At 43.5% G+C, this 17,380-nt stretch overlaps 2 protein-coding genes across 2 annotated transcripts; one reads left to right on the top strand and one right to left on the bottom strand.

Moving 5' to 3' along the window:
• Positions 1 to 9,762: 9,762 nt before the first annotated feature.
• Positions 9,763 to 11,781, top strand: LOC117461120 (hairy/enhancer-of-split related with YRPW motif protein 1-like). Its single transcript, XM_034102835.2, has 5 exons — positions 9,763 to 9,908; positions 10,074 to 10,146; positions 10,251 to 10,334; positions 10,462 to 10,543; positions 10,650 to 11,781. The coding sequence occupies exons 1-5, from the start codon at positions 9,823 to 9,825 to the stop codon at positions 11,252 to 11,254; spliced, it is 930 nt and encodes a 309-aa protein (XP_033958726.1). The 5' UTR covers positions 9,763 to 9,822; the 3' UTR covers positions 11,255 to 11,781.
• A 1,260-nt stretch (positions 11,782 to 13,041) lies between these two features.
• Positions 13,042 to 17,061, bottom strand: stmn2a (stathmin 2a). The gene is made up of 5 exons (XM_034101650.2): positions 16,930 to 17,061; positions 15,183 to 15,278; positions 14,867 to 15,039; positions 14,561 to 14,752; positions 13,042 to 14,447 (listed from the first exon to the last, which is right to left on the bottom strand). Exons 1-5 carry the CDS (start codon positions 16,946 to 16,948, stop codon positions 14,388 to 14,390), a joined length of 540 nt encoding a protein of 179 aa, XP_033957541.1. The 5' UTR covers positions 16,949 to 17,061; the 3' UTR covers positions 13,042 to 14,387.
• Positions 17,062 to 17,380: the final 319 nt, after the last annotated feature.

The raw sequence follows: 17,380 nt of genomic DNA, 5'->3' as shown, positions 1-17,380 counted from the left end.
TTAGATCCCCTCCCTCTAAATGTATCAATAAACATTATAAAGTGATGCTCCTGACTACCATACAAGTTTAAGAAGATAATATTGGTTTGAAAGAATTCAAAGCTATAAATAAACAGCAACAGGCTCTTTAACCAAGGCACTGTTAGTAACATGTAAACTAGTTGTTCACACTAATCCTAATATTATCACTTAATATTAGCAAATTCGATTTTATTTTTGAAAACATATTGATGTAAATACATACACATATCGATTTGTTGTATAAATATTGCAAATCAAAACCTTTATTCACTAATAATTACCAAAAATCGTAGTTCTATCTCCTGTTATCAATGCATTCACATTGCCCGCCATGAACTTCCGGGGAACGATCCCTCGTCTACATGAACCACGTGACGATAACCGTTTTTGGACTTCCGGTGTCGTAACTCTTCTATTAAATAGCTCTGGCCCCGCCTCTCCCCACCTCTTCTGCTCACCTCCGCTTACCCCGCGCCAGTGCTGAAGTGTTTCGCCACCAACAACAACAACAATGGCGGATCGCAGAGTTGCTATCGTGCTCCGGACGCTATTGACCATGCTACAGTTGTTTGTGCAACATCTACAGCAATAATGATGAGGCAATAGCCCCGCCTCTCCCCACCTCTGCTGCTCACCCCCACGTCAAAGTAAACTGCACCCTGAATTCAGATTATTTATCTTTCTCTCGCGAGTGAACAGGACGTCTGACAGGACGGAGACACGCAGCTCTGCTCACCTGCAGCTCCTCCCTCTGCAGCAAAACACACACTTCAAGTCAGATCATCACCCTTAGCTATTTTAATTACCTCTCAAACTCCCTAAACTAGTTATAAATATGTTTATTTTTATAGTCGGCCGGGGCACTGATTACTGGATGAGCTGCTGCATGAGACAGACACTGGCGCTGTCCGAAGAGAGGGAGGAAAAAGAGAGGCTCCGTGTATTTTATCATTATATTATATAGAGTCGTTATTCATTTGTTTTAAAGCTCAATAAATAACAAAGAAGACCTTTGACCGGCACTTTTATAATTTTGTCCGGAAGATTTCAACTTTAATACACGCTGACTGGCGAAAAACTCTGCCCGGTTCCCTCGGCCCCCACCGCGGAGAATAAACAGAAGGGCAACCATGACAACCTTCTTCTTCGCTGCTTTTGTGGAGGAAGTTACAGCGCCACCTACAGGCTCCTGCATATGTACTGCAGCTTCTCCAGCGGTTGGAGCTAAACGGAGCGGTCTCGTGTGGGCAGACACTATCCGGATAATTATTGCATGTGGACGGAAGCCGTTTGCGATTGCGTTTGCGTTAATCCTATGCGTTTAGCCGTTTTCGTCCTCGTGGGGCCGCAGCCTAAGTTTGTCCATCTGAGTCATAATTTACTTTTGAAACATTGTAAACAATAAAAAAGTGCTTTCACAATCAAATAAAAAAAGCCATGCTGTAAATACTTAACAATCACAGAATGTTAGACTTCAAGGCCTGTTGCAATGTTGGAAAAAAAAAACTTTAAATATTAGGCAAAGAGTATGAAGGGAAGATATGTTCCAGTTTGCCACAGGTGTGAGTTCAGGACTGGTTCCCAGCAGGTCCCAACCATCTGCTGAGAGGCTCACACGACCTGAGCGACGTGGCCCCTCCTCTAGGCCTTACACGGCTGCTGGATGGGGGGAACAGAGGCCATGGTGGGCGCCAATCGTTCTGCACAGCCAGGATGGTGTGTGTGTGTGTGTGTGTGTGTGTGTGTGTGTGTGTGTGTGTGTGTGTGTGTGTGTGTGTGTGTGTGTGTGTGTGTGTGTGTGTGTGTGTGTGTGTGTGTGTGTGTGTGTGTGTGTGTGTGTGTGTGTGTGTGTGTGTGTGTGTGTGTGTGTGTGTGTGTGTGTGTGTGTGTGTGTGTGTGTGTGTGTGTGTGTGTGTGTGTGTGTGTGTGTGTGTGTGTGTGTGTGTGTGTGTGTGGCGGAGGTCAGGGAGGTGCCTTTTGCTTGTGTGCTTTGAGCTGTTTCATCCTTCCTGCTTTGATCTTCTCTCTCATCCCTTCATCCCACACGCTCCCTACGCCTCAGGCTTCTGGTTTGCAGCACACCGATGTTGGGGCTGAAAGGGCATGAAGGGGGGGCTGCCGCTCACAGAGACACTGCTTGTTCTGTCGTTACAGTGAGAGGCAGGGAGAGCTGCCCATGGGGCATAGCCACCGGTAGCAGAGGGCAGTGGGCGGAGGGTTCACCAGGAGCTAAAGTGATGCATACTGTACAACTCTCTGCTCCTCTTTTATACTCTCTCAGATCCCCCAACAGTGGGCTGGAATTCGTGTGTGAAAAACAACTGCCACAGTGCTTGGAGGGCAGCCTCCTGACCCCTTACAACATGGGAAAGTGCACCCCTCAGCTGGTAGTTATATAAAGCCTCCTGGAGTCATGAGAATCCCTGATAAATCACTTGGCCTGAGGCCTCATCTCTCTGCATCTCACATGGAACAATTATTTTCTGTGGGTCAATTAAATATGCCTTCCGCCGAAACTCTTTTATAGGTTGTGAAAAGTGGTTTTATGTAATCAATGTGGCGAGTCATAGTCATGGGACAGTGACACAGTCGTCAGAAATCCTCATTTTATCCTAGCCCTGTGTACTTCCCCCCCCCACACACACACACACACACACACACACACACACACACACACACACACACACACACACACACACACACACACACACACACACACACACACACACACACACACACACACACACACACACACACACACACACACGTACTGCCCCCCTATATCCCACCTGCTGAGCTGAGACTGGGAAACACAAAAGCAGAGGTGCAGAGCAGAACCCCTAATTGAATATTAATTGGGAGGGGGGGCACTTACCTTTATTTAGACATGTGGTAAGAGTTAGGCTGTGACACTTAAGTCAACCATCTCGACAGATGATTTCACTTAATATTTCATGACACAATTTGAGGGGGCGGGGGGGGGGGGGGGGGGGGGGTTCAAGAGGTGGCCAAATACCCAAGACTCATCCCTTTCATGATGATTCCAAGGATCATAAATATCTTTGGCATCTCCCAAACGGGCAAGTGCTCTCTAACCTTTCCTGTCACATGTGACTGGAGTGGACTACATAGCAGTAATTCATGATACCAGTGGAAAAAACTTTATTTTTGGAGCAAAAGTTAAATTTGTTTGTGAAAATAAGCTTATGTTAAAAAAATAGTAGACGTTGTAGGGGACATTTTAACTGACTACTAGGAAAGTATAACTCCATATGGACCGATAAACTGGACAAATGTGGGGTAAAGCTGAACAACTGCACAAAAGCATGTGGATTATGGAATAAAAACAATGCACGGGTACGGACCAAAGTAGCGATGGAATTAACAGTAGAACTTGGTGGGATTCTGATGCATGTTTGTGTGAGTGGGAGAGACAGAAAGAAAGAGTAAAGGGGCTGTGCTAACAGGCTTTCTGCAGATCACTGGCAGTTTGACTGCAGTGGAGAGTAATGGGGCTGGCAGGGCGGAATCAATTACTGGCCACAACAGATTTTCCCACAGGTTGGAGCTTGGGAAAGCAGTACTTTACTGCAGCACAGACAGCTGGCACTGAACATCCACTGGGAAAGAAGCTGGCTTGCAAAAAGGGCAGCCTTTTTTTTGATAAACTTGTGACACACCATAGGTTGTTAAATTATATAATATCAGTTGTTAAAGTAAGATAATCAGATTGTATTCCTAAATGTCATATGGTAAATTATAAACTACACACAAGCCCTCCTTAAAAATACAGTGGCTAACATGTTTGAGGTAATGTAAAGAAACAACCAGGAATAACTCATATCATGATAGATGACATTCAGAGGCAGGCTTACTCTCAACTTCCACTGGCAGTGACCAATCATGTGTTGTGCGTGCACACACACACACACACACACACACACACACACACACACACACACACACACACACACACACACACACACACACACACACACACACACACACACACACACACACACACACACACACACACACACACTGACAAAGCACAGAGAATTCCCTTCAGCTTGACTTGACTAATAATTGAGATGACCAGTGCCTGTGAAGTTCCCATTGCGTGATGTAAACCAAGAGATACATTTCAATCAGAGTCCCAAACCCCCTTTCCCCCCTTTCTCTCTCTCTCTCTCTCTCTCTCTCTCTCTCTCTCTCTCTCTCTCTCTCTCTCTCTCTCTCTCTCTCTCTCTCTCTCTCTCTCTCTCACGCACGCACGCACACACGCACGCACACACACACACACATGATCTATTGATATGCAAACAATGTTTTTCCTGTGGCAACACAATGTGTGTCCTTAAAAGTAGCTTGCTCCGCAGCCCTTCTTTTCTCTGTGTGGACATCACGTGCTGTCTCCTGTTGCGCTTATTCGGGAAACCAGTCTTGTGATCTGCCTTCCCACTATTGTGTACTTGCATAAGTTACCTATGGGCAACATGCTGGTAAAACCTATGAGCAATATAATTGTCAGGGGCCATTGTGAAGGAGTGTGTGCCATTGTGGAAAAACTCATGAAATCGATGTTTGTTTATGCAGGAGTGACTCAGGAAATCCACATTTATTTCAAGCCAGCATTTAAGGTTTTCTATATTAAATGTAAAAGTTTGGTTTGAGTCTTTTCTAATTCCTCCCCATGTCCTGTAATTGACTCTAAGCCCTCTAATTGTCAGCCGGTACTGAGATCTTGATGTCAGTATTGTGACCTGGGGAGCTGTCCTCAGTAGAAAAGATTTGTAAAGCTCTTGCTAAACAAAGAAACAAGGAAGTCAACATATCCTCCCTGGCTTTACCTATCCAATAGCACAGGGAGAATGGATGCCAACAAAGGCAGGAAAGTAAAGAATGAGAAGGCGGGTGTATTACAATCAAACAGTGGGAATGGGTCTCAGGCCTGGTCTGGTCCCTGCCCAATATAGCGCCTGGGTGCTGACTGGAACCAGAGGGGACAGACAGGAAGCTGTGGTCCATAGGATAACATTGTTGCATGGAAGTTGTCTCAGAGACATTTCCCTCAGTCAGACAAGCTATTTACGACCAGCATGGGTGGCATTTTCTTTTTCATATTATGTCACATAGTTCAGGTATATATGCAGCAAAGTGTATTCCTTTTTCAAATGTCAGTCCATTTGAATGTATAGCATAGAGAAGGCATGATCTCAACTAGAGCCTATGGATTTCCCACACACAGAAATATCCCCCAGATCCCCACACACACACACACACACACACACACACACACACACACACACACACACACACACACACACACACACACACACACACACACACACACACACACACACACACACACACACACACACACACACACACACACACACACACACACACACACACACACACACACACACACACACACACACACACACACACACACACAAATGCAAACTTCACTGCAGCAGTTGTTGAATGACAGGTATAAGATGTCAGGATGGTGTGCACACAGGATGCAGGCACGGCTGTGAGCGTCGCTGCTGCCGACAGCCCCAACGGTTGACATAGTAAATCAATCCTGATGGGAGGTGGGTAGGACGGAGGCGGAGGGGGGGGGGGTTCCAATGGGACTGAGCCGGCCTCTGTCAGACACACTCAGCCACTCAGCCAGCCAGAGAGAGACTGTCGACGGGTGGGAGAACACTCGCCGGGAAGCGCTCACACGGAGATTGAGTTACCACGGAATTAGATCAGGGCTGTGGGAAACAGCACCTCGCACACTCTCGGTAACACACACATAAACACATGCAGACACACCAGCACACACTCAGGCCGCACTCTTGCACACAAAGAGTCGCCAAGGGAAACCTGAGGGAAGATTGAGGAAGGCAGCTGGGCACACGCCAGTTTCAAACAAATGCTTGCTTATACCTCTTAGCTTCCTGGCACTGGTTTGAGAGTGGTTTCTTCAAACTGGTGCCAGGGTAGGCCCACGGTCAACGGGCAGGATGGCATGTTCAAGTTAAATACGTAGACAATTTAGAAGAACATGACGCACAGGTAAAATAACTCAAACCAAACACACTTATTTCTCATCCATAAGTCAACTAGAGTGCCGAGGCTGAGAAAATGTTGTGGTACCTCATTCAAAAAGTCAAGGTTTTTGTGGAAAAAAAACATAATTGTGTGTAATGGTTCACAGGAATGTCAAGGCTAATGTGAAGGGCCTTGGCAGTCAGGTGTGAGGAGAGTGTTTTGTGTCTGCTTAATGGAAACCACATGAACCTGCCTGTCCTATAGAGCCCTTTCCCTTTACCATAATAGCATTATAAACAATACTGATGTGATCCCAAATATAATCAAGCTTCCTATCGGAAGGCCATGTATGGTTGAGTCTGTAGCAGTGCAAGGAGAGGGCCAACACTTAAATTGGCTAAAGTTCTGATAGGAACCTGTCCCCACATACTCAATCTTTGTAAAAACGATATAAATGCCAACATGAGAAACACCCCCCAGATAGGGAGTGTTCAGCGCGGGATTATGCACATGTCAAGGTCGATAAATCGACCATGCGGGAGTATGGCACAGAGAAATGTTTGAAATGGGTGAAGGTACGCATGATTTTAAGCGAAAGTGTGTGCTGACAGGGAGGAAGGGGGAGTGTCAGGTATAGTGCGAAAGCTCATCCACACTCTAAATGACTGAAGCTTGCACATTGTGTCTGTCACCACCAAAAAGCCCTTTGACATTCTGGGAACAGCGTGTTGGTCTGCAGTTGCTCCCTGGAATCAAGCTCTCATCCACACTTGTCTAGCTCACCAACGCACCGAGTTAACAACTGACCTGATGGACAGAGCAGAGAAACAGCTGCTACAAGGTACTGGAACGGAGGGGAGCGGGGGGGGGGGGGGGGGGGGTCACACTCCCACTGATGGCCTTAACAGACACGTCAGACTCAGGAAACAGGAATTATACCAGACGCAAGTGCTGTCCTTTCCCAGGCTTGACATTTGACTGCTGTTTTTATTAGGTATTTTATGTCTACTCATATGATGGCAGTGTTAAGTTAAAGAAGCGATACCTCACTATAAAACATTACAAGTAAATGTCCTGCGTTAAACTTATTTCTTGGTGGAAGGTACATAAGTGTTAGTAACAAAAAGTCCATAATAGCCACATAGCCATAATCCCGAATGGCCTCTGGGAATGTTATCATTGTAGAATTTGACCATTATATTTTGGATCATAATGTAAAAAGCACTTTAGTGTTGTGAAATAGTACTGAATTCCAGTACTTGAGTAAATGTAAAAATGGTACTTTCCACCAATGTATGATGGTTACATATACAACACAATATTAACTTAGTATTAACTAATTAAAGCGTATGTAAAAGTGTGTGTTTTTTAGATCATTCAACATTTATCTGCTTTTATAAATATATGTACATATAGGCAGACATATCAGTAACCCATGTCTCTTTCTCCTTGACAGACACTAGTAAACAAACAGCAAGAAGGGATCAGTCACACAGTAGAACATAAACATTGAAAACCCGTGTTTTATAGAGTTTGTCCTCTGACCTGAGCGTATTGGTGAGGTCAAAATATTCACACCTTCTGCAGACCACCCCTGCTCCCCGTTTAGATTGAGGCACCTATGCTTTGCGGCTTATGCCTAAGTAGGTTTGTGTTTTTTGTTTAACCCTTGTATGGTATTCGAGTCTGTGGGACCCGTTTTCATTATTTAGCTAAAGAAAAAGTATATGATAAATAATTGTTTCAAACCCACACTCAATGGCCTTGGCTCATTTTCTGTGAAGAACATACAGATCACATTTTCAATGACCACCCACTGTACCCCCCCCCCCTACACATTTGCATTGCATACAGGGTGTTACCCGGGGCTAACAAAAGTGTGGACATTGTAGGTCCTGTGCATCTGTCTGGGCCGTGTGTGTGTGTGTGTGTGTGTGTGTGTGTGTGTGTGTGTGTGTGTGTGTGTGTGTGTGTGTGTGTGTGTGTGTGTGTGTGTGTGTGTGTGTGTGTGTGTGTGTGTGTGTGTGTGTGTGTGTGTGTGTGTGTGTGTGTGTGTGTGTGTGTGTGTGTGTGTGTGTGTGTGACTTTTGTGTTTCTGCCCCTGCCATTCCTGCACAAGGTTGCAACATTGTTGATAAATGCAAGCATCGACACCTGTCTGCTCTCACATTCCCGCATTATGTTTTGCGGGAACCAATCTTTATTTTTTTCACACTCTATCCAAGCTGCAAATTTGGGGAAAGACGCAATAAATAAAGCTTCGCCAGTTTGGGTCCTTATCACAACTGATCTAGATGGCCAAACAATTCTCTGCTCAGAGGACCTTGCAAATGATTCTGGAAGAGAGAGAACCATGTTATGACTATGTAGAGGAAGAGGAAGAGGTTTCAGAATGTGAGGATCACATTTCTGAGAATTCTGAGTCTGACAGTGACTTTGAAGAAGAGGATGAGATTGAGCATCAGTCTTTCACTTTAATTCATTAATGTTATCTAACAAATGTAAAAGGGCTAATATTAACCATGTATGCTGTTTATATTGCTTGTAATTGAGATGAAGTAAACATCTGTTGAGTATTTTAACATAAAATAGTTTGATTGTGTTGAATTGAAGCCCAAAAAGGCAGCGGGTCCACCAGACCCACGAACACTGGCTGAGTAACACAAATATTAACACCACACAAGGGTTAAACAGAGCTCACAAAAAGTTGATTAAAAGTTGCATGTTTTTTCTAAAAAAAAGTATTTTTTCCCCCCTGTTTTCACCCACGGCGGATGAATGCTTCCCTGGGAAGGTCTGTCTGCGCCAGTCAGTTGACCTGTTTGCAGTGACTGGGTGAGGGGGTTTCCTAGGAGAGCCTGGCAACGCCGACTGACTAATGTTGGGCCTCCCGGCTGATCAATGCTGTTGTGGAACCACACAGCTGACAGCAGACAATGAACAACACACTCTGCTAATAGGCCGTGTGTCCTCCACAACACCAATGAAGAAGAGGGCTCCTGCTATAATGGGGGCCTGTTGCTCATGAACTGGGGGTCTCAGCAGGGAGGCTGGGGACCTGGGGGGGCCGGGAGGCTGCTTGGCCTCAGACTCATACTCTCTATACAAAAATCCTGCTTTTATTATTAAACTTTGAATATTCATTTGTTTTTTCTTTATCCCCTCTGCTACCGGCCTCATTAACAAGGCCCGGCCCCACCTCAGCCACAGCATAGACCCATGCATTACATTAATGCACACAATGTATACAATATCTTTGATGTTTTATTACTGCACATATTTTATTCAATTCTATTTCAAGGATTACAACCATATTCAATGTAAATACTGCTATTTTTTACTATGCATTTTTATATTATTAGAGTTTTCTTCAAATAGTTTTCTATCTGTGTTATATTTTATGTGCACATAGTGGTTTTATGGTATACACCAAGTAAAATTCCTCGTGTGTGTTAACCTACCTGCTAATAAACCTGTTTCTGATTCTGATTCTGATATATAGCTCTCATTGATTTTTCTAAATTATTTTTCTGGTAAAGCATGTGTCATTCAAATGCCAGCGCGATTTTAACAGGCTGAAATCTTTTCATGCACCGCCCACACCCCTCTGGGGTCCCGCCCCCCTGTGCGCGGTGTGAAAATGATCAGAGCAGGTCCGATGTTTAAACTGTTGCTGAGACCCTCTGCTGTCAGTGCACCACCGGAGCTGTCCCTGAAAGCAACACTTTGGATCTCTGTCTACTTGGAAGCAAAATGAAGCGAAGCCACAATTACAGCTCTTCGGAGAGCGACCTGGACGACAATATTGAGGTGGAGAAGGATAGTGGTGACGAAAATGGGTAAGTTCACTTATTTTTTTGCCAGAAACGCAGATTCGTATGCAACATTTCTATTTGGTTTTATGTGAAGTTGAATTAGTTATCTTGGAATTGTTGATATATTCAGAGAAACTGGGCTATGTCTTGTTTCAACAAAATAATATATTTTGCTGTTTTACTTTTCAGTCAACTTGATTCTCACGGCTCGATGTCACCCTCCACAACCACCCAAGTTCAAGCTAGAAAAAGGCGCAGAGGGGTACGAGAACTCATTATTTTTGGTGCCAAGTTACGCACTGCTGATCCCAATGTGTCCCTGCCACCTGTGACCTACATTACATTGTGTCTTTTTCCAATTGACAGATTATTGAGAAACGGAGACGTGACAGAATCAATAGCAGTCTGTCAGAGTTGAGAAGATTGGTGCCAAGTGCTTTTGAGAAACAGGTAAACGTTACTTGCATTCTTTCCTTATGAGAAGGCTCATATTTGCCAATTTATGTTTTTTCTATGAACACAGCATAGGAAATATCAGTATTGTAAAAGTGACAATGTCTTTTCCATCTTTTTATAGGGATCAGCTAAATTGGAAAAAGCTGAAATTTTACAAATGACTGTGGACCATTTAAAGATGCTTCATGCATCTGGTGGCAAAGGTAACATACCCTTTCTTTGGCTGTCCAAATGAATGCTATGATTCTCTAATGGAAAATGCGTCTGCTATGAATCACATGTCTAACCCCTCTGATCCTCTCCCGACAGGTTTCTTTGAGGCTCATGCACTCGCTAAGGATTACCGCTCTCTTGGCTTCAGGGAGTGCCTGGCAGAGACAGCTCGCTACCTGAGCATTATCGAAGGCCGGGATGGGACAGACCCCCTGCGTGTACGTTTGGTGTCCCACCTCAGCAACTACGCCTCTCAGAGGGAGGTGCACACTGGACTGGAACACTTAGCCTGGGGCTCAGCATACGGGACTGCCCATGCCCATCTCCACCACCCCCTACTCCTACAACACCCTCTGGGCAGGACACCTGCATCCAGAAGCAAAAGTAGCCCACCCTCCTCCTCTTCTTCTTCCACATCTTCCTCCCCCTCCAGCGAGGCATCTGGGACTTCCAGACTGGGTGTCATGCCCCACATAGAGAACATCAGGGTGCCCCCGAACGGCTCGCTGACCCTCAGTCTGTCCGTGCCAACATCCAAGCTTTCGCCCCCACTCCTTTCATCCCTCTCCTCGCTGTCGGCCTTCCCCCTCTCCTTCGGTGCTTTCCCCCTAGTGTCCCCGACAGCCCTCGGCACAGTGAGCCCCTCCTCCACCCTCTCAAAGCCCTACAGGCCGTGGGGTACGGAAATTGGGGCCTTCTGAACAACTGGACTGAAGGCAACAGCTGAGCTGTGCCCACCACCATAGACTAGGCGGACAACCTGCCTCATAGCAATAAAACACAGGGGAACAAAGCAAGCTGAATTTATTGTATTAAATATATAGAATAAGTTGGAGAGATCGTCCTCAGTATGTCATTACTCTAAAGAAAGGAATTATAAATGATTTTATGTTAGTCTATGTTTCACTAAATTTGTTAACATGCACTGTCCACGGGGCTGAGAACTGAAATCATGACATGACATATGGGCCATGAATAGATTTACTGTAAGCACAGATGTAGAGGTAATGTGTTGTCGACCACACACTGAACCTTCTACATTTGTCAATGGCGGATGTCTGTTTTTAACTAATGTCACTTAATTTGGTCTTCATCTTTAGTGGTATGAGAACTTGTGGCGTTAAACAAACATTTAATATGTGCCATTATTGGAAAACTAACCACTTGAACATTTGAAACTTGCCTTCTTGTATCTATTTGTAATATTTTTGTACCAATAAATTGTGTAAAAAGTTTAAAACATGTTGCATTTGCTCCTTTACAGTCTGATTGCCTAATGTATAATAGGTTGATATTTGTTCCTTATATATGCAGACTTACAGTCTTCCGAGTGATTATGAATTTATCTTCCCTTATGACATATAATCTGCAGGTGCATTTTTGTTTCAGTCCAGTGGAAGTTAATCATGAGATAATAAATCCCAGTTATTGACTGAAAGGCATTCCTTTACTGTGTGCCAGGTAAGTAACCGAATCTGAGAGCATTGTTGCCCCTATGAATACCCAGGAAATCATTAAGAGTCAGAGGAAATCCTTTACAATGTTGCCCTGACCTCACCAGCCTGGGTTGGTCTGAAACGGAGACAATAGTGTGAACAGGATGGGGACATTGTAAGAAAGAGGTTAAAAAGTAACAACAATACACCAGACAGCTGGAGCTATAAATCACTGTCCAGTATGATGTTGTTTTTGGGACAATCTGAGAATCACTGATTTATTTAGGTGTTAGTGTTTATTAGTAACTCAGTTTTATGCATCCATGCAACACCTCGGGCTTCCAGGAGGGGCAGGCTGTAATTTGTTTCTCAAGGCTTGGGCCACACGCTATTTATGAAATATGTATATTTATATACAGCTCTGGAAAAAATGAAAAGACCACTGCAGCATTATCAGTTTCTCTGGTTTTGCTATTTAAAGTAATGTGTTTGAGTACAATTAAATTAAATGTTATTCTATAAACTACTGACAACATTTCTCTGTGTGGGAATTCAACAGACATTGTAATGGAATGGCTGCGATACATGTAGAGATTGAGATTTAAGAAACATTTGGAGTGGTCTCTTAATTTTTTTACAAAACTGTATATAGTCTTCCTTTGAAATATAAGTCAATTTCAAACAGGTATACATGTATAAAAGTGTCTGCATTCGATGTTCTGAGTGTGTTATTTAAATTACAAATCATTACTTTCATAACATATCAAACACACCTTATCTGTAAAAAAAATGTAAGGTGCATTTCTTCAATATAAGGATTGGGCATATTTGTTTTTTTGGCCTACTTTTCGATTGGTATGGGCTCCAGCTTGGTGTCTTTGGTGTCACTGCCACCTAGTGGAACAACTTGTCTTATGCGTACCTGATAATTATTTTATATGTTTAATGTAAGTCTAACCCTCAAGGAATAGGACTATATGTTTTAACTATGCCAAAAAGAGTCTACAGTATACCGAATGTATTAATCAAAAACCAACTAGGGAAGACGGTGATTCTCATTATGTGTAGATAACTGGTTACTTTATTTGGCAGTTTACATTTTCCCTCTTCTTTTAGCACAGAAAACTATTAGATGGTGCATGCCATGTTCACAGAACCTCAAACCTTTATTCAGCAAAGCTTTCACAGAGAAATATATGAAGGGAGAAACACAAGCAGCAGAGGATGCAGGCAGATATCAGTGGCATTGATATTAAAAAGATACTAGTTCAGGTGCTGAATGTAAAGCATTCTGCATCCATTCTCCATCTAATCCCCTAAAGAGAGCAGAGGCTAATGGTGCATTGTGGTAAATTAGCATTCATACACACCCACACAGACATTCGTATGTTCACACTATCAATATCAAGGTGGGAGCAACAGCACATTCCACTGTCCAAGACAATTTGCATGGTACCAGTCTGGTGTCAAAACATTCAAGAGCGTAGTGCCCAAATACTGTGTATATAACAGAGCTAAGTACTTAGCTGAAGATGGATTCATTGAGAAATGTTGTTTTTAGGGTAACTGGGAATCTGCAAGTGTATAAACTCCCATTGGGAAAAGATATTCTTAATAACAAAAAGGCCCTCTCTAGTTCGTTATCAAGCTCAATTCAGAGGAGGTGGACACTTTATGGATCTGTGGCGTATTGTTAAGTTCAAAGCGTGCGTGTTGAGAATGAGTGGGTGTGCGTGAGGAAGATACAGATAGGATACGTTGATATCTCAAAAGGAGCCTGTGGTGTAGCTACACCGTCCGTCATTCTTCACAAAGACACAGAAACATCATCATCATGACATCATCAGAAAACACTGCAAATGCCAGTCTACAGCCAACTCACAACACCAACGGCTTTCACAAGAAAATGGTTGTATAGTCAAATTTCAAGAACTGAAATGTTAATCAATCACAAACAAAATGTTTGAAATTGTACAGTGCAGTACAGTACAATCTTTGCATGTACTTGACCTACCATCAAAGATAGACAGATAGATAGATAGATAGATAGATAGATAGATAGAAAGAAAGAAAGAAACAAAGAAAGAAAGAAAGAAACAAAGAAAGACTTTTTAAGGAAAAGTATTTACAAAATAAAAGCCATAATCTCACATTTTCTGTTAAATCAACAACTCCATTCAACTCTCTAGATGGTTGTTATTGATGTTTGTATCCACTGATAATACTGATAGTGGTGAGTACTGGTGGTGAGGTGTGGTGTGATGTGGTGGTAAGATCTTCAGACCTCTCAGCCTCCAGAGTTGGGTCTTTTCTGAGGAGAGAGAGGGCAGGGCAAGGAAGAGGGAGGGGTTTGATGACGGGACGTTGATGGATCATGGAAGTCAGGACTGTGTGAGGCTCATGCTGTCAGCTCTTCCCTCAGCTCTTTGTTCTTGCGCACCAGAGCTGCATGTTTCTCCTAAACACACCGCAACAGAAAGTACAACATTAGTCATCAGATGGTGCCCCAAACCTGATTATACTCAGGCTTGGAGGAAAAATTAAAAAAACTGATATCTCTGCATTTCTCACCCTCTCCTGTAGACGCTCGAGCATGGCTGCCAAATGGGCCTCACGGTTCTCCTTGATCTGCTCCATCTTATACTGGAGCTTCTCCTCAGCCATCTTGCTGAAGTTGCTGTTCTCCTCCATGGCCTTTAGCAACACATCCCTCTCATGGTCGCGCTTTTCTGCCAAAGCCCTCATCACCTGGGCCTCCTGATACTAAAAACAAAAACAAGACCAATTGATTGATTTTGACTGGTTTGACATCCAATCTGTGCTTCATCTTTCCATTTCAAAAACCTAAAGCTATTTCAAAACAGGTTAAATTCTTACCTTCCTCCTGTCCTCAGCAGCCTCCAGTTTCTTCTCAATGTCCTCCAAAGAAATAGCCCTCTTTGGGGGTGAGGGGAGGTTGTGAGCCACATCTGACACTGGAGACAGAGGCTTGAGAATCACCTCAAAGGCCTGGCCAGAAGCTCGCTTGTTCAAAGTTTTCACCTCCATGTCTGTAAATAAGACAATTATGACAATTTATAAGTCCAACATGATGTCATTATTACAATCATCTGTATTTTCAGGAAAGATAAAACATCCATTGGGGGGAGACTTTTTGATCCAGAAGATAATACATTATTGAGCTGATACGTACCTTCAAACTCACACACAAGTGTCTTGCGTGTCTCTGGGTAGAAGCAGGAGCAGATGAGGGAGAGGACGGACAGCTCCTTCATCTTCTCTTTATATGCTGTGAGAAGAAAAGACACAATAGCATTCTGGTGAGACTCTCTATGTTACTTGTAAAAACAGAAACAAACAGCCTGAAAAACATAAAATTGATAAATATGCTTGACAGATATCCAGATAAAGACTAAATGAAACGTTTAGCATCATAACTCCGATTGATTATCATGGGGTCTATGATTATATTTTTTTGATATTCTCGTTAAACAATTAATTTGAATCATGACACAGGAATGCTCTTTCTTGAATCCTCTTGCAATCTGGGTGATGTCAGGCTTCTGTGTCAAGTTATTAATTTCCGGGTGAACTCACAGTTTATGATCACAATAATAAGAAGCTTGTGTTTTCATTTGTCTTATCTTCTCCTTATTGATGTTGCTGCATAGCTGTCAAAAACAGCTGATAAATGGTCAGGTATTTCATACATCTGCGTTGATTTGATTTCATCAGTTCCTTTCAAGCTATTTTAAATTTCCTGTGCAATTTATGTCACTTTTTCCATGGTCCCCGCAGTATTTGACAAAGTGCCCACATGGCTTGTCATGGAGGACTACAGATTGTCAGTGCTGCTATGCCTTCTGCTGCAAAGGCCGGTGTGTGCAGCGGCCCCTTGCTGCAGGGCTGGCCTGCCTCCCACCCTGCCATGCACCTGCCTCCTCCTCCACCCCACCACACATACCATAATAAAGCCAGCCTGCACACCCTGCTGTACTTAAGGGAAACCAAATGGTTGCTTATGGCCTTACTAATGCTAAATATATTTTTACAAGACACTAAACAAATCCCTGAAAACAAATATGCTAAACCCAAGGCCTAACAATAACTGTCCAGCAGTGGAGATGACTAATGCAGGCTACAGTCTTATCTGTGGTTAATACAAATGCTAACTCCAACGCTACATTTTTCTTTATTCAAATGCCAGTAGGGTATTTTTTGTGTGCAAAATACATGGCAGCCCATCCGTCACAGCTTGTGATGCATCCTAGGCAAGAAAGACATAAGGGAAGAAAGGCACTGAGATTAGGAGCAATCCTAAATGAATAATCGGATTAAACAACCTTTCAGGAGAGGTTTAGGGTCTTAAAAACACGTTTTGAAAAACAACATATAAGTGGTATAAAATTCAGAGGGATGGATTCCTCTCAGCTTCGTTGTCTGCTAAAAGGTCGGCAGCACAGCATCTTGGGTGGGGTCCGTCTGCATTATGCTGCATGTTGGGGCCGCTGTAGCATGAACCGCAGGTATACGGCGTAGTAAATAAAGCTGTCAAAGGCCAATCCGTGTCATCTAATTACAAAACTGTTACACAATATACGATCAAAGCAAATAAAGTCACATTGACGCAGATGAAGATAATGGAGGACACATTTCTATAATGACGAAGATGTTTGGCTTGTAAACCTTTATCCTTTCTGTCATTGACTCTTTAGCTGGGACAATAGGCTTACCCTTGATACATATATCAAGGTGGGTAATTTTAGTTTTAAATATTCAATATGTCTGAGTGGAGCCATTACAAAAGCACGACCACCTAGACAATACCGGGCCGACCCGCGCTCAAGCAGAAATAATATGTCAGAAATCCATCAATCCATCCATCCATCATCCATCCATGCATGCATCATTTCTAACGAGAGCAGCTGAAACACGCTTACCGATTGCTGTTTTGGCCATGGCTGATGTATTTCTCCGCAGAGCAGGCTGTAGCTCTCTTCAGGTGAACGGTGATGCTGCTTAAGGCACTGAGTCAGCGAATAGATCTGAGTAGGATCGGATGGGAAAGGGTGGGCACGCACGCACGGGAGCGCGCAACAGCCCCTCCTCTCTTGCTCTGACGCGCAAAGCAGTTTCAAGCATCCTCCTATGTGACCATATATCCTAGCATCCAGGATGGCGGTAAGAGCGCAGACACAAGGAGGTCGATGTTCTCCACACCGGATACTTGTTAGCCTGATACTTGAGTATAATTTGCTCCACATGCATACGAATTATGTCCACAGCAATCCAGCCAATTCTGATTGAAATGGGTTCATGGCATTAAGAAGGAACAACAGATCTGATCATACTTTTTTGAATGACTATTTCACCAACTAATATTAAATGTGA

The sequence above is a fragment of the Pseudochaenichthys georgianus genome, chromosome 16, assembly GCF_902827115.2.
Source record: "Pseudochaenichthys georgianus chromosome 16, fPseGeo1.2, whole genome shotgun sequence".
Lineage (NCBI taxonomy): Eukaryota > Metazoa > Chordata > Actinopteri > Perciformes > Channichthyidae > Pseudochaenichthys > Pseudochaenichthys georgianus.
This window is presented reverse-complemented; position numbering and strand designations above follow the sequence as displayed.

Excerpts from the sequence above, each read along its gene's own strand:
- LOC117461120 (XM_034102835.2), top strand. The coding sequence starts at position 9,823 with ATGAAGCGAAGCCACAATTACAGCTCTTCGGAGAGCGACCTGGACGAC. Across the intron at positions 10,335-10,461 it reads CAAGTGCTTTTGAGAAACAG|GGATCAGCTAAATTGGAAAA; the intron begins GTAAACGTTACT and ends ATCTTTTTATAG. Across the intron at positions 10,544-10,649 it reads TCATGCATCTGGTGGCAAAG|GTTTCTTTGAGGCTCATGCA; the intron begins GTAACATACCCT and ends CTCTCCCGACAG.
- stmn2a (XM_034101650.2), bottom strand. Across the intron at positions 15,040-15,182 it reads ACTTGTGTGTGAGTTTGAAG|ACATGGAGGTGAAAACTTTG; the intron begins GTACGTATCAGC and ends TCTTATTTACAG. Across the intron at positions 14,448-14,560 it reads TCGAGCGTCTACAGGAGAGG|GAGAAACATGCAGCTCTGGT; the intron begins GTGAGAAATGCA and ends CGGTGTGTTTAG.